The 23,614-nt window shown below is 44.0% G+C and overlaps 2 protein-coding genes and 2 long non-coding RNA genes across 4 annotated transcripts; 3 read left to right on the top strand and 1 right to left on the bottom strand.

Moving 5' to 3' along the window:
• Positions 1-2,752: 2,752 nt before the first annotated feature.
• LOC114774217 (uncharacterized) lies at positions 2,753-3,122 on the top strand. The gene is made up of 3 exons (XR_003744764.1): positions 2,753-2,793; positions 2,904-2,921; positions 3,025-3,122. It is a non-coding gene; the product is annotated as an uncharacterized LOC114774217 (long non-coding RNA).
• A 2,389-nt stretch (positions 3,123-5,511) lies between these two features.
• Positions 5,512-9,454, bottom strand: LOC114774212 (uncharacterized). The gene is made up of 3 exons (XR_003744759.1): positions 9,372-9,454; positions 6,674-7,231; positions 5,512-6,447 (listed from the first exon to the last, which is right to left on the bottom strand). It is a non-coding gene; the product is annotated as an uncharacterized LOC114774212 (long non-coding RNA).
• Positions 9,455-9,809: 355 nt separating this feature from the next.
• On the top strand, positions 9,810-18,845 carry LOC114774176 (HLA class I histocompatibility antigen, B-38 alpha chain-like). The gene is made up of 9 exons (XM_028966086.1): positions 9,810-9,907; positions 12,063-12,326; positions 14,504-14,776; positions 15,487-15,786; positions 16,625-16,723; positions 16,834-16,851; positions 16,955-17,056; positions 17,592-17,673; positions 17,743-18,845. Coding segments are annotated over exons 1-9 (1,191 nt in total). The 5' UTR covers positions 9,810-9,855; the 3' UTR covers positions 17,744-18,845.
• Positions 18,846-22,284: 3,439 nt separating this feature from the next.
• On the top strand, positions 22,285-23,546 carry LOC114774259 (HLA class I histocompatibility antigen, Cw-5 alpha chain-like). Its single transcript, XM_028966200.1, is given in 5 exon segments — positions 22,285-22,405; positions 22,721-22,822; positions 22,825-23,009; positions 23,311-23,493; positions 23,538-23,546. Coding segments are annotated over 5 exon segments (600 nt in total).
• The last annotated feature ends 68 nt before the right edge of the window (positions 23,547-23,614 follow it).

Raw genomic sequence — 23,614 nt, forward strand, 5'->3', positions numbered from 1 at the left:
TCCTGTTATCTCTGTGTGTGTAAACCACAACTAGTCCTGTTATCTCTGTGTGTGTAAACCACAACTAGTCCTGTTGAGTCCACCCGCCCGGGACACCCCCCTCTCACCTCTTATCTGAGATGACACAGGTTGTCTTTTGGTGAAGCTCCATGTCTTATTTGGAGTTGGTCTCCAGGGCTCCACACCCTTTTGCCCACAATAAAAAGTGAACAGAGAGCAGAATTGTTTCAGAACATCCTGCATCGCGTACAGAGATCTTCTCAATAAACTCATCTGGAAACTTCTCCCGCAGTCCGCACCTTCATTCCTTGTGTGCAGAAAATTTCCTTTACTTTGTCATTGTGAAGCACAGCACACAGTGCACACAACAAAATGTGTTCTCTCTCTTCCTCAGGAGGTCACACGTTACAGCAGATGTACGGCTGTGAGTGGGATGATGAAGATGGAGCTACAGATGGATACAGTCAGTTTGGTTACGATGGAGCAGATTTTATAAAACTGGATTTGAAAAACACTGATTGGGTTGCTGCAAGACCAGAGGCAGAAATCATCAAGCAGAAATGGAATGGAGGTGAAGCTAAATTCTGGAAGAACTACCTGGAACATAATTGTGTTGAGTGGATAAAGAAGTATGTGATGAACGGGAAGATCAGTCTCGAGAGAAAAGGTACAGCAGCACACAGAACAACACAGAGAAACACACAGCAGGACTGATATAACGCTGAGGTGCTCCTGGTTTGGATAATAAAGGTTTATCTTATCTTATCTTTTGGAGCTGAATCACTCTCAGATGCATCATTATTAGTGTCAGGGTAATTGGGGTCTTTAACAGCAGGGACGTGACCACACACCCCTGTCGAGCTTTACATGTGTGTGATGCTGCATGACGTCTCTTTTTGTTTTAATGCGTTTTCAGACTATCTTTCAGTTCTCATTATTAAAACCGAAATATTTTCAACATTTTTTCCACTTTTCGATGTGGTACAACAACTGCTATGTACCATCAGTAGGGATTCATGTCATGACTATAAACACTGTAACATAAAGAGGGGGAAGCCATTTATTGATGAATTAAAGAATATTCATCAAAAATAAACTAAAACAAAACAGCAAAAGAAATGTGGTCTACTTAGAAAAATATTAAAACACAAGAGCCAGACAGGGACAAAATAAAGAAAAGAACAATAAAGAAAAGAGGAATTATCTAAAAATCTGCTATTGTCCAACAACAAATAATCACAAAGTAATCTAATAATAATGTGTAACTGTGCTGCAGTTGTATTTGAAGTGTTAAATGTCAGGTAGATGTAGTGAAGTGTTGAATATAAAATTGGTGTTTGTTGGATGATCTGCTGATATGAAGACGTCTTGTTTCTCTTTCAAATTCTCTCCCTGTTCCCCTCCTGTCTTCCTGTCTCTAGTCCCTCCTCAGGTGTCTCTGCTGCAGACAGACTCCTCCTCTCCAGTGGTCTGTCACGCTACAGGTTTCTACCCTGATAAGATGATGATCAGCTGGCAGAAAGATGGACAGGACCTGCATGAAGATGTAGATGTTGGTGAGACGTTGTCCAACCATGATGGAACCTTCCAGAAACGTGCAGAACTTAAAGTGACCCCTGATGTGTGGAAGAAGAACCAGTTCACCTGTGTGGTGGAGCACAAGAGTGGAGACCCAATCCACATGATCCTGACTGAGGAGAAGATCAGGACCAACAATGCAGGTACAGGAGCTTCTAGACAGAATCATCAGTCTTCTTGCTTTAATGTCCCTTTGTTAGAAGTGTTTATAGAATCAGTTTATAATAAAGTGTGGTGGAGAACATTTCACTGTATGGTGCTGAGGATTAAACTTTTTATAAAGCTCTTATTCAAGCCTGAATGAAGTTGGCGCTTCAAATGTGCACATCAATAATGTTGTTTATACATTTATTAACATCAAAGTTAATCAAAAATCTAATCGACAGTCCATTTCAACTCTGCACCTTCTCACCATTTTTGCATCTTTCTCGCTGGTCGAAACGCATCACCTGACCGCTCATTTACTGCGCAAGTCAGTGTAAAAACCTGTCTGGTTCGGGCAAAGATCTTCAGCTCCATCTGCACCTAACACACCACCGGGTGGAACGCCGGGCGTTACATTTACATTTACATTTACAGCATTTATCAGACGCCCTTGTCCAGAGCGACTTACAATCAGTAGTTACACTCCAGGGTTAAGTGTCTTGCTCAGGGACACAATGGTAGTAAGTGGGATTCGAACCTGGGTCTACTGGTTCATAGGCGAGTGTGTTACTCACTAGGCTACTACCACCCCAGGACCAGTTCTAAGAAACACATTCATAATTATGATTTTATTTCGCAATTCTGTACAAATCCTCGGCGAGCTGGATTAAAAAGACAAACAGGCCATAATTTGACCCCCCCGTAACAAACTGAATTTTAATAATCTACTTTACTATGCAAAGAATGTATAATTGGTGCAGTTCAAACTATGCATTAAACACAGAATAAGAAAACTTTTGAATTTAACGTACTGCTATTTTGGCAAGAATTTGTCTGATTCAGGTGGTCCAATGAAGATTATTATTATTAATACATGTTAATAATGACACAGTAGTCACTCCACACAGTCCAGTATAAAACTGATTTTTACTTTTCCTGCAGGTAATAATGTTCCAGGCATCATTGCTGCAGGTAATAATGTTCCAGGCATCGTTGCTGGGTTGGTGGTTGCTGCTCTCGTTCTCATCGCTGTGGTTGTTGGTGTTGTGATGGTTGTGAAGAGAAGATCAGGTGAGAGACGCAGCAAACAACATCAGTAACTTCTACACCAAACATGGTGTCATGTGGGGAAACTACTTATCAGTAAAATACTAAAATACTTTCTCTTCTCTTTTATACAGGTTACAAGAAGGCCAGACGTGAGTATTACACTCATCTCAGAAATTACTTAATATTAAGACTTTATTTTAACTTGTACTTAAACATAACTGTCACTGTGTGAATTTGGTGGTGCACTTGCAGACATTCTTGGAGTGGCAGAACAAGTCATCGTACTGGGAGAGGACACTTGACGAGCTTTGGACATTCTTCAGAGTTGTTTGGTCTGTGAGAGGGAGGCAGGAGGTGAGTGGGAAAGGGAGTGGAGCGGCGGGGGGGGGGGGGGGGAGCTCTGGCTCCGTGGGGAGCAGCGGGGAAGGAGGTGAGGGGTTGAGGCTGGGTGGACCGGGGCAGAGGAGAACAGGAAGATGGCGGGTTTGAGGACGGTTTGGGAGTGTGAGCTGGACAGGAGGACGTCTTGAGTGGCAGGAAGGTGGGTAGCATGAAGTATCGTCTTAGCAAAGGGGGCAAACTGAAGGTCAGGGACGGGCGAAGGTCTCGGTCACGAGGTTCAGTCAGTCAGGCGATCGTCGTATCAAGAGCGGCAGCAAAACTCAAAGTTGAGGACAGACAAAGGTCGTGGTTATAAGGAACGGTTTTGTCAGGTGTAGGAAAAGCATTCTAGCGTCTCTGGGGAATAAATTCAACAAAGAGGGTCTCCTCGGGGTCTCCTGGCTTTTATACTGGGCGCTGCCCGCTCTCACTTCCGCTCTGTGGTGGGTTGGAGGTGTGTTGGCCGTGACAATAACTTGTGAGTAACTTAATTTAATGTCTAAATTTGTATAGTTGTGCTTTAATCTAAATATTTTCTGTGGGTCTACTGCAGATTCTGCTATGATCCGCTGTGATACGCAGTCTAATAGCTTAGCAGCATCTGATGTGTCTCTGGACAAATAGTAAGTTATTTAAACTTATTTACTGGTGTCCAGATTCAGTCTTTAACACAGATGTTCTATTTTCCACAGGAAATACTGATCTAGTTCAACACTGCAGTTCACTCTGTGCTCCTCCATCACAGTCTGGTTTGGTGGCTGCAACAAATGTTCTCACAGTGAAATGTTCTCTTTTTTCCCCTCTTCTCTTTGCCAGTAAAGTAAGATGGAAAAAGTTGTCATCAACATTTTTAACTGTAACTTAAAATCCTGGGTTTCAAGATGTAAACAGTTTATCAGCGGTGTTTCATTGTAATAATCACGATAAAAGTACGAAATGGACAGAAGTGGACGTCATCATCGGGTTTGATGTATGTTATACACCACTGGGACAGAATGTTGTGTGTACATGCAGAATACTTACTGTACTTACTGTCTTCTGACCTGGTGAAAAAAATAAATTATTAAAATGAAAAAGAATCTTCTACTCGCATGATCAACACTATCAGCAGCAAAGGCAGTGAAGATGACAAGTAAACCTGTGTGGACGAAATCTTCAGGCTGTATAATCCCATCCTGGACCCACAACTCCTCTTGCAGGTGGGACGTGTGAAAGTGGCGGTGATGTTACTGGGAGACATTTTTCCTCCTCGCCTGTTGTCTCCTGGCCGTCCTTGTATCCCCTCTGAGTGCAGCTGCTGCCAGATGTTGCGGTTGACAGCAATGTGCTCCAGGTTCCCCAGCTCGATGTTGCACCTCTTTAGTGATATTTTCAGTAGGTCTGTATTGCGCTTCTTTTGACCTCCAGCAGAGATTATAATATTTCCATCGCAGTTGATGTCTGATAATCGTTGCCTCGATACTCATACAGCCGTCTTGCTCGGAATCTCTGTATGAGTAAACATGGCTGACATACTTGGTCACAGAGCCATGGTGAAACAGGCCTCTAAAAGTACGTATGCTTCTGTCTGCAGGTCTGTGAGTTTGTAACTGGTTCTGTGCTGCATGACTTGTGAGAGATTCTGTACTTCTGTGTATGAACTAGTGTTGGGCCGTTATCGGCGTTAACGTGCTGCGTTAACGTGACTCTTATCGGGCGATAAAAAAATATCGGCGTTAATCTATTCACAAAGTTGGGTTGGGAGCTGGGTCTATACTACGCAAGCTATGATGACTTACACCTTGATATTTTAGCGCGGATGTATACCTAGCCGAATTGCACTGTAGGGGGCGAGAACGAGTCTTCGAACTGTGAAAGTACCACATCAAACGTGACGTGGTAACATGGATCCAGCTATGAAGCCGCCGGGTTTGCTTCAGGGAAAATTTATTTTTAAGAAGCTTCCCAATGGAAACCTTGACAAGACTAAGGTTGTTTGCACCTTGTGCAAAGCGGAATTAGTTTACTGTAGGAGTTCTTCCAGTCTCAAGTACCACCTAAACGCAAAGCATCCGTTAGCTAATGCGGAGGATGCCAGGCCAAGTACTGATGTAGTGCAGGGGAAGAGTCATCGTCAAACTATGTTTGAGTGCAACCGAGGCAAGTACATCTTATTGAACATAATTTATTTTCATCACCAATTAACATAGTAGAACAGCTTTCTCAAGCAGTTTGTGATGCATTTTGGAAACAGGAGATGAGCCCCTGGTCTAATGCGCCACCTGGCTTCAGCAGAATTCAAATGAGCCATTTTAATCTAGATTAATTCCAAGATTACAGTGAGATTAATCTAGATTAAAAAATGAACACCTTTGTGTATGGGTTTGAACATGTTATTAATTATTAACCAGACTCTGAATCCAGAACCTTCCCAGCCACAGTGAGTAGTGATGCGCCCCTGTAATTTACACAGGTGGCCTTGTCACCCTTAGATGGTGACCATGCTGGCCACTCTCTCCACTGCTGTGGGATGTTCTCATCTGCCCAGGCCTTGCTGATGTATTGGTGAAGTGCTGGTGGACGGAGGTGACCCCCCTGAAGGTAGGTATTTGAAGGTATGAAGTCGGTGTCGGGGGGCTTGTTGCCTCTCGGAATGTTGGAGGCTGATTGAGGCTGGTGATTCGTGGATATTCAGGCAGGTCACTCAGAATTGTGGGGTCTACATAAGCATCCATCTTGGAAGGTCTTTTGTTCTGGTCTTTCAGGTTTTTATGATCGTCTAATGTTTTCAGGGGAGTGGTGCTCTGGGTCTTTTTCTCCGTTATCGCTCCTTTGCTCAGGAGGGAGAATATTTCTGCTGCAAGTGAGGAAACAGCCCGCGGGGGGTCATGGCGCGAATTGCAGCCTGTAGCCTTTCCACACAGCGGCCAAACTGCGCATGCGCGCCAGCTCTCCGCGCAGCCACACAGGCCGTGCATGAGCGCCATCTTGTGGAGGTGAAGAGATATGACGCTCTTTTAATCATTTTCTCTTTTGACTGGACGCGCTAGAGCAATTTTTAAGGAACCCTGAGAAAATTGAGGGGAAAGTGAACAGGGACGAACAATGTTTATCCCTCCACTCTCAAGCTTGTCTGGGGTACCAGCTGAGGGGAGGGAGTATGAGGGATGATGGGGTGAACGGGGACATGGAGGCGCTGCACTTTACCTGGAAGTGATGGTCCTGTTGAGGAGGATGCAGCTCTCCTGGTCGGTGGAGGTGATGAGCCACCGACGCCTCGACCATGGGAGGTTGGAGAGTCCCAGCTGGTCCATGCTGCCAATGTCCAAAACAGGTACGCGGTTAGAAAAATGGGGTGGGAGTCCTTGCCAGAGATTATGATCCCACAGGCCATGAGGCATTGGTGGGACGTGATGTCCTTTGCCCCGGGGGGGCTCGCCTGGAGAGGGGTTGGCCATTACCAACTTGAAATGATCAGGGACACTCGCCACAACACGTTACGTTACGTCTTAATCTGTCCTTTTTTTTCTAACCTCCTCACCTTGACGTGTTAGATGGTGGGTGGCTTGGTTGAGAACGTTGTCCTCCTCAAGCTAAAAGAAAGCTTCAGTACTTTAAGGAAAGTGACTGCGGTCCTGCGTTCTGCTGCCAGGTTCTTGGCGGCTGCCTGTGAACTGTGAGCAGGGAGCAGCCACAGTCTCAGCGCTGAGGAAAAGTCGCACATCTTCACAGGGAAGAGTGCGAGAAGGCTGTTCTGGGACCTGTGTGTGTTACATGCTCTCCCCGTGTTGGTGTGGGTTTCCGCCAGGTTCTCCGGTAACACATGTAACTATTTACGTACCAAATTTTGCACAATAATATCTTTCTATTGTCATCTACCGATGATGTTTAGAGTCACATTGGTCCTTCTAGTTCCACCTGCATGAACAGCCACACAGGTGACCTCTCCAGAGGTCCAGCGTCACCAAACTCAGAGTCGGGTGCTCTGGCTAAAGGTTCCATCAGATGCGTGATGATGACCTGTCACACTGCCCTGGCCCAGGGACAAGGATCTACTTCCCAGTGAGAGAGAAGAAGCCTCACACTGCACAGACACAGACTGGCCGGGCACAACAAGAGGGAGCGGGTTGGGGACAAGATGGGGACAAAAGAAAAAATAAGTATATCTGGCATAAATGTAATAACTATATAGTGTATTGTACAAGTCTTCTTCAGGTGAATTTAATTTTGTTTTTTGGATCGCTTACAGACTAACATTAAAAGTAGTAAACTATTAGCAAAACTTACACTCAAAAAGTAAAACATCAACCCATATTTGCACAACTATAAGCACATTGTCAACCTCACACTTGTTGCAAAAGGAGGAGGAGGACAAGCAGGAGGAGGAGGAAGGGGAGAATCAACAGAGGAAGAGGAAGAGATGGAGGCCATGCTGGAGGTAGAAGAAGAGGATGAGGAAGACGAAGCCAAGAGGTGCTCAAAGAGAACCGAATCTGACAAATGAGATCTGTGCAACACTGGTTGTCCACGTTGTCAACCACGGCCTGGTGCTGAGGGACTGTGAGTACAACCTTGTCCTGTGAAATTACTTTACTAATGTTTACTGTTGAGGGTCAGGAACGACACGGGGGGAAAGGCCTCCTGTGTTCACAGAACAGCAAGAGAGGGAAAAAGTGAACATGGTTTTGGCAACAATGCAATAACACTCGAACAGCTCCAAGCTAACATTGTCAATAACCATGCCAGTTCCAACGATATCCATCATGTCTCAATATCAACACTGCCACGCATCCTAAAAAAAAAAAAACATATTCAAATGAAGCAAATTTATCACCTTTTGAGCGTAATTCCGAAAGGGTGAAACGACTGCGGCACTATTATGCAGAGGTCTGTATTCACTTTAGCAGTGTGATCTTGCATACTTTTACTGTACTGTAATGTGTGTACTACATCTACACTGAGCTACACAGTTTTGCCGGACACTGTTCCTCGGTGTCAGTACTGGTTTGAAAACACGGGCCCTGTTTTGAAAATCGTGCTTAAGCAATCCAAAAAAACTGTAATATAAATGTTTTACAGTCAAAAAAGTTACAGATAAGCCCAAAATATTTGGACAGCGGCACAATCTTCATGATTTGGGCTCTGCTTGCCACAGCATTGGATTTGAAATGGAACAACTACAACATGTTTTGCTTCTTGAGTTTAAGGTTTTGCTAATAGTGTACAACGTGCTCGTGTACACGTAATAGTGTACTTTTAATTTTAGTGTGTAAACAATCCAAAAAAACTGAAAAAGTCATTTGATCTTTTCTACAATCATCTTAAAATGTACAGTAGCCAATAACAATGACAATGACAAATGAATTATTGAATGATTTAATTATTATATATATACCCTCCAGACTGACCCCTTCTATAAAACACATTTCACAAACGTTTCCTCCATGTTCCCCAATGTCTAAACACATCCACACCTTCTCACTTCAAAACTCAAACTTTCACACCAGCTCGAAGCTTTCAAAAATGTGAACACTATACATTTATCATTACGCACTACAGCAAAACAATTAAAAACATTGCTCAGTTTGTGAGAAGGTTCTTTGTTTCATATTTTTAGAAACTTTACAGTAACGGATCTTCTTAGATCTCTGGATTAGGCCTTTAGATTTGTGACTTTCATATGAAGAGTATAAATCTATAGAAAATTCTGCATGTAACAGAATCTATTGCACACAACAGTATTCTTGAAAACATGATCAGGGTGTGAAGTTCAGGGTTCAGGAAAGGGGAGGAGGGGGGCAGACAGACATTTACAGACGTATCTGTAACGTATCTCAACAATCTGTAACACTGTTTTGATTAAAAAAGATCTTCTCCATGAAACTTTTCCTCCTAAAATATGTAGGCAAAAACGCATGATGTCAAAATTCCAACCTCTTATTTGACATTTGAACGTCGTATTTTCGTTTGATATTAGAAAGGTTTTGTTTCCAAAACAATTTGCCACAAATCTGATTCCATATTTTTCTGGCGTTTGCGGCGTCAGGTGAGCGCGGTTTGAGCACAGACCATTTTAGCAAATCACAGCGTCCACACAGGAGAACCAGGAACCAGAACTTAACTCTTGTAATTAAAAGCGTCATGTGACTTAGTAAAAAATGAATGGGCTGCATCGTGATGCATCGATATCGAGGCATTGATAATCGTAATCGAATCGTGAGACCTGTGAAAGTTCATACCTCCAACTCTCATTCTCCAAACCCGGAGCCCTGCGTGTTACAGGACGCCCCGCCAGGTATCCCTCCGCCACGCCAGGTATCCCTCCACCACGCCAGGTATCCCTCCGCCCCGCCAGGTATCCCTCCGCCACGCCAGGTATCCCTCCGCCACGTCAGGCGACGCTCCGCCACGCCAGGTATCCCTCCGCCACGTCAGGTATCCCTCCGCCCCGCCAGGTATCCCACCGCCCCGCCAGGTGACCCTCCTCTCCCTGAGATCATTTTAACTAAGTTTGAAAGTGAACGTCGGGTCACTTTTTGGCTGCAAGAAGAACCTGCGGCTCTGACTTCTATCCAGATTTTAGTGACGCTCATGATGTTCTCGACCATCATCATTGGTTCTAAACTCTGTGACGAGACAATAAATATGAGGAACTTCCGCAAAGTTGAATCAGTCGGAGGATAACCGGGGATCTGACCGATACGAAGTGAAGCGAGTTAGAAAATGAAGATCTTGACTGCAATTATCCTTCTACTTGTGGATCCTGCATCAGGAGGTATGTTTCCATTCTAATAAATTATTATTAAAGTTCAGTGTGAAGTGATTGTCACTTGTGATACACTCCTGTATTAGCACTCCTTTAAAAAAGAGTGAAAGGGTTTGGAATAATTTCACAGTGAATACTCTTGAAAGTGAAGTGATTGTGAAACACTGCATCACAGCACATGGTGACACAACGAAATGTTCTCTGCTTTTAACCATCACCCTTGTTGAGCAGTGGGCACCGTGACAGGTGCCCGGGGACCAGTGTGTGGGGACGGTGCTTTACTCAGTGGCGGATCGGGATTCGAACCGGCAACGCTGGCAACACGTGGCATATTCGCGTGAAAATATCATCCATATAAGGCCAGATTTAAAGAGTAATGTTAGTTCTCATATTTGTGGTATACATTGATAATTATAATCTGATCGGTTTAAAATTCTGAAATTATTTTAGTAATAGGCAGATATTTCTCTGTATATTCTCTCTCTCTCTCTCTCTCTCTCTCTCTCTCTCTCTCTCTCTCTCTCTCTCTCTCTATATATATATATATATATATATATATATATATATATATATATAAAATGACAACTGAAAGAACCAAACGTAACATTCTACTTGTACGGTTATTCGAACCCAACACGAGTGGCTTTAGGAGCAGCTCAGCATTAAATTCCTCTCTAACCTACTATGTGTACATCCTGTTATCAGAGCAGCTCACACTCCGGTATTTGAGTGGGAATTCACAACCTGACTGCTGTGGGAATAAATCTGTCACCACTGAGGCGGACGGACGGAAGACGAAAAACCAAGCGCAGAGTCCCCCAAGCGCAGAGTCCCCCAGTTCAGGGACGGTTCTGCGTCTGTGTGTCTTGCTGGGGAAGGATGATGGACGGCCAGGTGTCAGGGGAAGAACAGTTTATTGTAACAAAAAGCCAGGGAAATGTAAAAAAAAAGCCATAAACCAAGCCACGGAATCCCACTCGACCCTCGGGCTGGTGCGCCGCTTGTCCGGGGTGTCCCCCCTCTCACGATCGCTCCTGCGGGAGACGTCAGGCAGGGTCGTGAGACAAACACTCCACGGACACAAAGGGGACAAGACTCCGGATGTCGCGTTGGAGAACCGCTCTGTAGACGCTGGATCACGCGGGTCTTTTATAACGAGGAGGATTAGATGCTCGTTACCCCGTGAGGGTCACCGTCCTGGGGAGGGAACGTGTTGAGGAACCCACGACCCAGGACTGTGATAACAGACACGCCCAGTGCACATAAGGGAATTGGGACTTACCAGGGCACCCCGACATGACACGCAGACACGGACACACAGTCTAATACTCTGGGGAAGGTAAGCGTGTTGGGGGGGGGGCGGCACGTACGTGACACTGTGGATGTGACTGGGACACTTGTCCCTTTTCAGTCTTCAGGCCCACGGTCACTGTGAGACGTCTCGCAAAACGGAAAAAAAACCCATAAAACCCCAGACGAGGGGAAACGCCTCGGTTTACGTGTTGGAGGACGACTCTGGTGCCTTCTGCATCCAGCGGGTTTAAATAAGGGACCAAGCAGCTCCTGACGACTCGTTTCACCGGGAGGATCACGGTTCGAGCTGAAGGGCCCTATGAAGAGAATGTGATAAGGAACCCACAAACCAGTAGTGAGGAAATGTTTCAGTCAAGTGCACAATAAGGAATTAGGATTTACCGGGGCGTTGGTGTTGGGGGGGCACAGAAGTGACAAAATCAGTTGGTCTCCCACCATGTGAAAGTGAAGCGATTGTCATTGTGAAACACTGCAGCACAGCACATGGTGACACAACGAAATGTGTCCTCTGCTTTTAGCCATCACCCTTGGTGAGCAGTGGGGACCATGACAGGGGCCCGGGGAGCAGTGTGTGGGGACGGTACTTTACTCAGTGGCACCTCAGTGGATCAGGATTCGAACCGGCAACATTCTAATTACGAGCCAGTTTCCTTACCAGCTACATGTGCACTGTCATCAGCACAAAATATGTCTAAATATATATCTAATAAACAAGGAAATTCACCATCCACCCTGATTTGTTCTCACTATTCAACTATTGAGTTTAAATTAAACAAAGGCATGAGTTTAAAATGATTTTATTAGAGTTTAATTTGCTGCTTTACTAAATTTCCTGTTTCTTCTCCAACAGTGATTCATTCCTGGACAGGATTGTACACAGCATCTACAGGAATAAAGGATCTTCCTGAATTTGTTGGTGTAAATTTGTTCGATGATGAAGTGACTGGAAACTTCGACAGTAAGAACAACCAGTCTGAGATCCGGCAGGACTGGGTGAAGGAGCTGGGAGAGAAGTATGTGGAGGATCAGATAAAGAGCTTCACAGCTTTTACATGGAAATTCCAGGAGAATCTGACAATCATAATGACTGAATTTAATCAGACTGGAGATCAAGGTAAGTCAGTCAAGTCAAGTCAAGTCAACTTTATTGTCAATTCTGCCACATGTACAGGACATGCAGAGAATTGAAATTACGTTACTCTCTGACCCATAAAAATAACATTAAATACAAAAACAGTAACAGTAACGAATACAGAGTATAAATACAATTTAAAAAGAAAGGCACAATATACAATTTTAAAAACACCATGTACAAATAAGGGCACATGGTGGAGAGTGCAACATCAGGAGACTGCAAATACCAATAGTGCAACAGAGTTTTAAGTTTAAAGTGACGAAGTGAAAGTGAGGTAGATGGCAGACCAGAGCTGCACAGAGTGACTGGTGCATGGTCAGTTTGTGTGATTTAGAGTTCAGAAAGTTTGTGGAGCAGAAGAGGGGAGTGAGGGGAGTGGGGGCAGAGCCGGGAGGGAGTTAAGTTTCCTGACAGCCTGATGGGTGAAGCTGTCCTTCAGTCTGCTGGTCCTGGCCTGGAGACTCCGCAGTCTCCTCCCTGATGGCAGCAGGCTGAAGAAGGTTTGCATTGGGTGGGTGGGATCAGCTGCTATGCAGAGGGCTTTCTTGGTGAGGCGTGTACTGTAGATGTCTTGGAGGGAGGGGAGAGGGACACCGATGATTCTCTCAGCTGCTCTGACTATGCGTTGGAGAGTTTTTTGGCAGGACGCATTGCAGGCTCCAAACCACACAGTGATGCAGCTGGACCGGATGCTCTCGATGGTTCCTCGGTAGAATGTGTGCATGATGGGGGCTGGTGCTCTTGCTCTTCAACAAGCACCTTCATCCTCTTCAAATCCAAACACCTCTGAAGTTTTAGTTGTTGCCCAGGGATGAAGCTTCTATTATAACTCTGCAGAATTAAGTAGAAACTGTGAAGGCAAAACATGTTAGTTTCAGCAATTCTAGAAAAGATGGCACATTTCATCTGTAATATCAGTGAAACACTAAACTTAACACGGTCGCCCACACCTCAGATGGACATGAACCTCACCACCTCTTCACCTTTGCACAATTTAAATCACCACACACTTCATCAAACATACTTTATGAGCATTACCAAAAGAGAAAATGGAGAAGTGAAGTATAACTGGGGAAGAGCTGAGATATGAGGAGGAGGAAGATGGAAGATTTATTTGTCTGCAAGTCTCAAGCCTCTGATTAGAATGTAAAACTGTAAATGTCAAGTTCTCAGCCTTTCTGCCCTGTTTTCCCCTCCCCTGTATCCTGTCTCAACTCATCTCAGTGTCACCTGCACCAGTCCCACCCCTGCATGACCCTGCACCCCCCACCCTGCATGTAACTACTCACATGTAGAATGTTGTTGTGGTGTGTGTTTGTGTGTGTGTGTGTATTAGTTACACCTTGGTGTACGTAATGCCTGTTCAGGTGTGTTGAGTTAGTTTGACCGGGTGATGATCAGGACTCTTCTAATTTGAGTTTATGTGTCAGATGAACTTTCTGTCTTTATTGGGAAAGTGAGGATTCTGCCATGTTACTTTTATGTTCATTTGTTTTTGAAAATACTTATCCTGCTTTCATCCTTCCTTCATCCATCTTCCGTGTGTTTGCTCCTCCTCCTTCATCTGTACTGAATACCGATTCGCCAAGGTGCCACTGAGCAAAGTACCGTCCCCACACACTGCTCCCGGGCGCCTGTCATGGCTGCCCACTGCTCACCAAGGGTGATGGTTAAATGCAGAGGACACATTTCATTGTGTCACCATGTGCTGTGCTGCAGTGTTTCACAATGACAATCACTTCACTTTCACTTACAGTAAAAAAGTGTACATTTTCTGCCTGCTCTCACATACACACACACACACACACACACACACACACACACACATTATTCTGTCCTGCTGGTGTGTAACCTCCACTGTAAAAGTAACTTTATCTTCACTGTGGATGTTTGTCCTTGTAAAAAGAAGAAAAATATGAGTTCATGTAAACTCTCCACATCTTTTTGTTATATATGATGCAGTAATTATACAGAATTTACACAGTAAAATATTTAATTACAGACGTATATAAACTTAAATCATTATTAATTTATGTAATGTAATAAAGCAGCTATTTACATTAAATACATAATCTCAGAAAGTGACAACTACAAACAAACATGAAAACTAATGATGATCATAGAGCTTTTTACTGATTGAATTCTCTCTTTCTCAGGAGTTCACACTTTACAGCAGATGTACGGCTGTCAGTGGGAAGATGAATATGGATCTACAGATGGATACAGTCAGTATGGTTATGATGGGGAAGATTTTATAAAACTGGATTTGAAAAACTCTGATTGGGTTGCTGCAAGAACAGAGACAGAAATCATCAAGCAGAAATGGAATGGAGGTGAAGCTAAATTCTGGAAGAAATACCTGGAAGAGGATTGTGTTGATTGGATAAAGAAGTATGGGATGTACAGGAATATCAGTCTGGAGAGAAAAGGTACAGCAGCACACAGAACAACACAGAGAAACACACAGCAGGACTGATATGTAATGTCAGTAGGGATCCATGTTACAAGTTGTACCTCTAAACTCTGTAACATGAATAGGGGGAAGCCATATACTTATGAATTAAAGAAAATATTAATAAAAAATAAACAAAAACAAAAGGAAAAGTCTTCTTAAATAGAAAAGTGTACAAACAAAAATGAATGAGAATTGCTGGTGTCTTCTCCTTGTAAGTTACTTTGGATAAAAGTGTCTGCAAAGTAAAGTAAAGTAAAGTAAAACAAAAAGATCCACAAGGCAGGAAGGCAACTTGTATACAGGTGGTAGTAGCCTAGTGGGTAACACACTCGCCTATGAACCAGAAGACCCGGGTTCAAATCCCACTTACTACCATTGTGTCCCTGAGCAAGACACTTAACCCTAAGTTGCTCCAGGGGGGGACTGTCCCTGTAACTACTGATTGTAAGTCGCTCTGGATAAGGGCGTCTGATAAATGCCATAAATGTAAATGTATACACTGATTCCACCCAGTACAGTCTCACACACACACACACACACACACACACACACACACACACACACTATTGAGTTAACTGGTGGTGAACAGATCTTTAGTTGTTTCTGTTGATAATTCAAAATATCAATATGTTAATTTTAATTTAATTTGCTCTCCCTGTTCCCCTCCTGTCTTCCTGTCTCTAGTCCCTCCTCAGGTGTCTCTGCTGCAGAGAGTCCCCTCCTCTCCAGTGGTCTGTCACGCTACAGGTTTCTACCCTGATAAGGTGAACATCAGCTGGCAGAAAGATGGACAGGATCTGCATGAAGATGTAGATGTTGGTGAGACGTTGTCCAACCATGATGGAACCTTCCAGAAACGTGCAGAACTCAAAGTGACCCCTGATGTGTGGAAGAAGAACCAGTTCACCTGTGTGGTGGAGCACAAGAGTGGAGACCCAATCCACATGATCCTGACTGAGGAGAAGATCAGGACCAACAATGCAGGTACAGGAACTTCTAGACAGAATCATCAGTCTTCTTGCTTTAAAGTCCCTTTGTCAGAAGTGTTGTTTATAGAACCAGTTTATAATAATGTGTGGTGGAGAACATTTCACTTTATGGTGCTGAGGACACAATTAAAACTTGTACAAATAGAACAAAAAAAAACCTTTTATTAAGGTCTTATTCATACCAGAATGAAGCTGGGCGCTTCAAATGTGCACGTCAACAATGTGCCGTTTATTAACATGGTCAAAGTTTTCCGTACACCCCGGTTCATCAAAAATCTAATCGACAGTCCATTTCAACTCTTCTCATCATTTTTGCATCTTTCTCGCTGGTTGAAACGCATCACCTGACCGCTCATTTACTGCGCAACTCAGTGTAAAAACCTGTCTGGTTCAGGCAAAGATCTTCAGCTCCATCTGCACCTAACACACCACCGGGTGGAACGGACAAGTTCTATTGTGTACAAATCTTCAGTGAGCTGTATTAAAAAGACTTAAATATTAGTTTTATTACACACATTTCCACCAACCCGTATAAACACAAATGTTTAAAACACAAAACATGGATGAATTCTTAAAGTGACACATGTAAGAAACTGAATTTGAATAATCTACTTTACTATTTAAAGAATGTATAATTGGTTCTGTTCAAACTACACATTAAACGACACCTAGACTCAGACTTCACTATTGAATTTAAAGTACTGCTATTTTGGCAAGAATTTGTCAAATTCAGGTGGCCCAATGAAGATTATTATTATTAATACATTATTAAGATTGACCCAGTACACACTCCACACAGTCCAGTATAAAAGTGATTTTTACTTTTCCTGCAGGTATTAATGTTCTATTCATCGTTGCTGGGTTGGTTGTTGCTGCTCTCGTTCTCATCGCTGTGGTTGTTGGTGTTGTGATGGTTGTGAAGAGAAGATCAGGTGAGAGACGCAGCAAACAACATCAGTAACTTCTACACCAGACATGGTGTCATGTGGGGAAACTACTAATCAGGAAAATACTAAAATACTTTCTCTTCTCTTTTATACAGATTACAAGAAGGCCAGACGTGAGTATTACACTCATCTCAGAAATTACTTAATATTAAGACTTTATTTTAACTTGTACTTAAACATAATTGTCACTGTGTGAATTTGGTGACGCACTTGCAGACATTCTTGGAGTGGCAGAACAAGTCATCGTACCGGGAGAGGACACTGGACGAGCTTCGGACATTCTTCTGAGGCGTTTGGTCTGTGAGAGGGAGGCAGGAGGTGAGTGGGAACAGGAGTGGAGCGGCGGGGATGGAGCTCTGGCTCCGTGGGGAGCAGCGGGGAAGGAGGTGAGGGGTTGAGGCTGGGTGGACCGGGGCAGAGGAGAACAGGAAGACGGCGGGTTTGAGGACGGTTCGGGAGCGTGAGCTGGACTGGAGGAGGTCTTGGGTGGCAGGAAGGTGGGATAACATGAAGTATCGTCTTAGCAAAGGGGGCAAACTGAAGGTCAGGGACGGGCGAAGGTCTCGGTCACGAGGTTCAGTCAGTCAGGCGATCGTCGTATCAAGAGCGGCAGCAAAACTAAAAATCGAGGACAGACAAAGGTCGTGGTTATAAGGAACGGTTTTGTCAGGCGTAGGAAAAGCATTCTAGCGTCTCTGGTCTCCTGGCTTTTATACTGGCCGCTGCCCGCTCTCACTTCCGCTCTCTGGTGGGCTGGAGGTGTGTTGGCCGTGACAATAACTTGTGTGTAACTTAATTTAATGTCTAAATTTGTATAGTTGTGCTTTTATCTAAATATTTTCTGTTCATCTAGGGTCTACTGCAGATTCTGCTATGATCCGCTGTGATACGCGGTCTAATAGCTTAGCAGCATCTGATGTGTCTCTGGTCAAATAGTAAGTTATTCAAACTTATTTACTGGTGTCCAGATTCAGTCTTTAACACAGATGTTCTATTTTCCACAGGAAATACTGATCCAGTTCAACACTGCAGTTCACTCTGTGCTCCTCCATCACAGTCTGGTTTGGTGGCTGAAACAAACCAGCAGAAAATATCATTTGTGCTCAATATCTGTGAAGGTTCTCAGTCATCCAGGTTATGGTTATCTCAAAAAAAGTTATTTCACTGGCAACTGGACTTGTTATGGATCCTTCACAATGTTTCACCTTTCCATTCCAGAGGGCTTTCTCAAGTCTGATTCGAGAAAGAACTATTTTAAAAGTCAGACTTGAGAAAGCCATCTGGAATGGAAAGGTGAAAAGAAGGATCCATAACAAGTCCAGTTGCCAGTGAAATGTTCTCTTTTTTCCCCTCTTCTCTTTGCCAGTAAAGTGAAAGCCAAACATTTAAGATGGAAAAAGTTGTCAGTAACATTTTTAACTGTAACTTAAAACAGTTTATCAGCAGTGTTTCATTGTAATAATCACGATAAAAGTATGAAGATCTTTTTTATGTTTTTATGCACTAATAGGGTTTGTGATGTAATTTAGCTGATTGTCTCTATTGAACAGCAGTACGTTGCAACACACACAGACCCCACAAGAGAGTATAGTTATCAGGCCTTAACCTGAGTGTTTCTTTGGACATTTAAATTCCCCCCTTAGGGGTAAGAATTCACTGCTAAAGTTTTCAGTAGGTCTTTATTGCGCTTCTTTTGACCTCCAGCAGAGATTATAATATTTCCATCGCAGTTGATGTCTGATAATCGTTGCCTCGATACTCATACAGCCGTCTTGCTCGGAATCTCTGTATGAGTAAACATGGCTGACATACTTGGTCACAGAGCAGTGGTGAAACAGGCCTCTAAAAATACGTATGCTTCTGTCTGCAGGTCTGTGAGTTTGTAGCTGGTTCTGTGCTACATGCCTCGTGAGAGATTCTGTACTTCTGTGTATGAACACTTTTGTGTCTGGGTTTTGACCATGTTATTAATGCTGGAATAAAATAAAATATTCTATTAGGGCAACAAAGGCAATAAACATTTCCCTGTGTTGTTCACCGCCCTTTTCCTGACGTTTCCGAGCTGTAAAGACAGCTCGACTGTGCTCCTGTTTGCTCTGAACCTGCACTGTGACTCGGGTAACATGTTTTCTGTATAATGTTGTTGACCAGACTCTGAATCCAGAACCTTCCCAGCCACAGTGAGTAGTGATGCGCCCCTGTAATTTACACAGGTGGCCTTGTCACCCTTAGATGGTGACCATGCTGGCCACTCTCTCAACTGCTGTGGGATGTTCTCATCTGCCCAGGCCTTGCTGATGTATTGGTGAAGTGCTGGTGGACAGAGGTGTCCCCCCTGAACGTATGTATTTGATTTGTGGATATTCAGGCCGTTCACTCAGAATTGTGGGGTCCACATAAGCATCCATCTTGGAAGGTCTTTTGTTCTGGTCTTTCATGTTTTATAATCATCTAATGTTTTTAGGGGCGTGATGCTCTGGGTTGTTGGTCCATAAATAGATTTGACTGCAGAAGTTGTGCCTGTTATTCCTATCTGCAAAAGACTGGATTTCCTGTGCCTTTGATGTCCACCAAGGTGAGAGCTTATATGCTAAGAATTGTGCCAAATTATTACTCACCAGAGGGACATGGAGAGTCATTCGTCTTTCACTGATGCCCACGGGTGTTTCAGTGAGCCTTGGAAGCAGTGTGGTCTTCTTGGCCATTCCGACACCATGCAGATCATGTTTGCCAGTAGAGTATCCATTCCAGGAAAAGGTGTAGCTCATCTCCTCTGTTAATGATCCTTAATCCAGTCGCCTGGTTTCACTCAGTGCTGCCATGTCAATGTTATAGGGATTCAGCTCAGCGCTGTTCTTCTATGGGGTCTTTCAGAATTGCCATTATTTGCGCCAGAATTGCGTCACCTCCAGTCTTCACCATGATGAGGTAACCCTGATTGGTGGACCCAAGATGACCAGCCCTCTTCTTGGCTGCAGGAGACTGAAGGGCCCTTGCTCTGTTTAGGCCTGCCTTTGCACACCACCAGTGCATTGTTTTTCTGTAGGGATGTTCTCTCTTAGCCTTTCCTCAGTAGGGTTACCCACAAGGAAGTGGGGCTATTTGCACAGCTCGGGCAGTGCTTGAGTGGTGACAAACACACACGCATACGCACGCACAATTTTACAAGAGTTCCCTGTATGAGCAACTTAATCTTTGCTGCGGACTTTATCTAACTGCTTGATCCCTTTACAAAAAGAAGCCCAGTAAAATTAGAAAAATAAAAGTTTATTTAGACTTTACTCCAACATAAAATAAACCTTCACAATCACACAGTTATTTACATTAAAGATGTGAACTCAAAGTGACATAAGTGCAAAGCAGAAAACAAACATTTAAATGAACGATGATCATAGAGCTTCTTTATTAATTAAAATTCTCTACACTTTACAGCAGTGGTATGGCTGTCTGTGGGATGAAAAACACTGATTGAATTTTTGTTAGAGCACAGGCTGAAACAAAATGCAATGAATCTAATTACTGGAAGAAGTACCTGGAAAAGGACTTAAGAAGTATGTTTACTACGGGAAGATCAGTAGAAGATCAGTCTGGAGAGAAAAGGTACAGCAGCTAAAAGAACAGCTCAGAGAAACACACAGCAGGGCCGGTTCTAGACGGGCATATATGAGGGGACAGACAGAAATGTGAAGGGGGCACATGGTGGCAACAGAGGCGGGAAATGAGGAGGTGGGGTGCTCTGGATAACTGGTTTTGTCATGACATGTTAAGACATGTCCAACCCCCTGAACAAAGATGAGTTAAAAATATGTTACAACCGAGGTGGGGAGTGAAATATGCCCACCAATGGTCTTACAATAATAAACCACCACGCTTGGCACTGAATAATGTCCTCCTGTGCTCTGATGAGTGGCTGACTTCACAAGTCTGGTGCCTTATCTTGTGAGGTCATCAGTCCTGCTTGCTGACACACCCACTGCCCAGCACTCTCTAGCAGTTTATTCACATTCCTGTACAACACAAACTCCAGCACAGAACAATCCAGTATGTAACAGAGACACAGGGACACCGCCATGAGGGTCGGGGCTTATGAAGGGGAGCGTATGAACACACAGCAAGCTGCATCTGACGCTGGTTACACCTGGGAGGACAACTATCCGTGCCGATGGGATCTGGGAAGGGAATGTGATGAGGAACCCACAACCTGGAAGTGGGAAAGTGGTACCGGCAAGTGCACACTACATGATTGGGATTTAACCAAAGCAGGAATCTTTTCAGAGACTTTTCAGTGGTGGCCTAGCGGTTAAGGAAGCGGCCCCGTAATTGGAAGGTTGCCGGTTCGAATCCCGATCCGCCAAGCTACCACTGAGGTGCCACTGAGCAAAGCACCGTCCCCACACACTGCTCCCCGGGCGCCGGTCATGGCTGCCCACTGCTCACTCAGGGTGATGGGTTAAATGCAGAGGACAAATTTCACTGTGTGCACCGTGTGCTGTGCTGCTGTGTATCACATGTGACAATCACTTCACTTTTTTACTTTTTATTATGATGGGGTGGGGGTCACCAGAGTCTGTATGAACCAAAGCTGAGAGCACAACACTTATTTGCTCATTGTTCTCTTTCTCTTTGTTGGATGTGACTCATCCTCAGCAGGAGATGACCCTCACCAACAGTCCTCCTCATGGATGCTTTTTAAGTCCAGTGCCTCACTAACAAGCTCAGAAGCACGGCACAGATCTACTACCTGAGACTGGTTTCAAGACACCAAGAACCTGCACTAGGAACTTTCAAATGTCAAATAAGTGATGCCTGTTAATTTAACATAGCAGCTGGATGCCTCTGTGCACAGGTCAACTGCAGCATCATTATCCTCTGTAATCTCAGGATTCTAAGGATTTGTTCTTGACCGTCCACAGTGAACCTTGTCACCTCATAGTGGCTTGGGTTCACACAGTGGTGGTGAAAAATAAGTATACTGTAGCCAGCATCAGAAAGGTGTAACAGAATCTCAGAGGTGATGTACACGGCATCAAACATGGAATGACAAACTATATTATGACAGACAAATTTTCCACATTTAATCACTTTGATATTTTTTCCTGATGCCTCCAAGCACCATGTAAGCCAGTCTTTGAATAAATTTGGATATCCTTGGATGTGTGATTAGCATTTTATACCTTTAGCAATACTTGCTAGCTTCTCATTCTTCTCCAAGGTATATTCAATAATGCAGTGTTTCACAATCATAATACAAGAGACATAATACAAGACAAGATAATAATAAAACACTAAAATCTGACACTTCAAATTAGTTTTCTGACTGTTTTTCTGACATTAGAGAATTTAAAATAAGATCAGGTAAATACGCGTGGTCCCGACGTGGTCCCGCATGGTGGCCTCGGTCCCTCAAACCTTCACACATAAAACAGGGCTAACCCTTCCATTTACGTGTGGGCCCTGTCTTCGCACGTCCCCTCTGACACTTCCGGTGTCATTCGGAGGTGGAGGCGGTCCCGGGTCCCGGACCCTGTCTGTTGCCTTCTGTGCCCATGCAGCCCCTCTCACTGCACGCCCTCCTTACCGGCTACAAGAGGACCCAGCTTCATCACTTCCCCACCCCCCTCTCTTCAGGAGGAGCCCCCAAGCAGAACAGCACCCCCCAAAAAAAACGTAGGTGGAGCACGCCCCCTGGCTGGACTTAGGGGTACCCCATCCTGAACCAGTGAAGGAGCTTCCTCCCTGAGGTTCTGCTCCGCTGCTGGGTCACCATCTGGTGGACACAAAAAGGGGAAGTGGGGGCGACATACGGACAAAAATGACACGCCCACACACACAGAGACAGACAGACAGAAGAGAGGGTCGTCTGGCTCCCTCTCTGGGATCTCCAGGACCTCCACACATTCACCCAGAAAATACAGTAAATACAGTAGAAACGCACACTGGCACAGATATAAACTCCCCTTCTGTCTTCTTTTCTCTTTACAGGAATCCACACTTTTCAGATGATGTACGGCTGTGAGTTGGATGATGAGACTGGAGCTACAGACGGATACGAGCAGTTTGGTTACGATGGAGCAGATTTTATCTCACTTTGAGGAGCACATCTTGGGTTGCTCCAGTTAAAGAGGATGTAATCACCAAACAGAAATGGGATGTAGCTGAAGCTGAGCGGAGGAAGAACTACCTGATCCAGGAATGTATTTACTGGCTGAAGACGTATGTTTACTATGGAAGAGCAGTCTGGATAGAAAAGGTACAGCAGCACACAGAACAACAAGAAACACAAACACTGTTTATGTGTTATTATTAAGATCAGAAAATATTCTTGTTATTGTTTACATTTACATTCTGTTCCCAAACACATTAAATAAGCAAAAGACATCCAGTAAACCTGATAATGTAAAAAATAAATATTTACTAACAACACAGTAAAGCAGAGACTAAATGTACACCAGAATCATCTACAAGTTTATACATATTTAAATATCTGAAGGTTGTTGTATGGTCTGCTGATATGATGTTTCTCTTCCAAATTCTCTCCCTGTCCCCCTCCTCTCTTCCTGTCTCTAGTCCCTCCTCAGGTGTCTCTGCTGCAGACAGTCCCCTCCTCTCCAGTGGTCTGTCACGCTACAGGTTTCTACCCTGATAAGGTGAAGATCAGCTGGCAGAAAGATGGACAGGACCTGCATGAAGATGTAGATGTTGGTGAGACATTGTCCAACCATGATGGAACCTTCCAGAAACGTGCAGAACTCAAAGTGACCCCTGATGTGTGGTTTCTGTGTGGTTTCTTGTTCTAAAGTCCTTTTGATAGAACCAGTTTAAAACAAAGTGTGTTGGAGAGCATTTCACTGTATGGAGATGAGGATGCAATTAAAG

Source organism: Denticeps clupeoides, unplaced genomic scaffold, assembly GCF_900700375.1.
Source record: "Denticeps clupeoides unplaced genomic scaffold, fDenClu1.1, whole genome shotgun sequence".
In the NCBI taxonomy this organism is placed as follows: Eukaryota; Metazoa; Chordata; class Actinopteri; order Clupeiformes; family Denticipitidae; genus Denticeps; species Denticeps clupeoides.

What these genes read in the sequence shown, in the direction of transcription:
- LOC114774176 (XM_028966086.1), top strand. Translation starts at nt 9,856, where the DNA reads ATGAAGATCTTGACTGCAATTATCCTTCTACTTGTGGATCCTGCATCA. An exon ending in TATCAGTCTGGAGAGAAAAG is followed by an intron (nt 14,777 to 15,486) that starts GTACAGCAGCAC and finishes TCCTGTCTCTAG; the next exon opens with TCCCTCCTCAGGTGTCTCTG. An exon ending in CTGTGAGAGGGAGGCAGGAG is followed by an intron (nt 17,057 to 17,591) that starts GTGAGTGGGAAC and finishes CTGTTCATCTAG; the next exon opens with GGTCTACTGCAGATTCTGCT.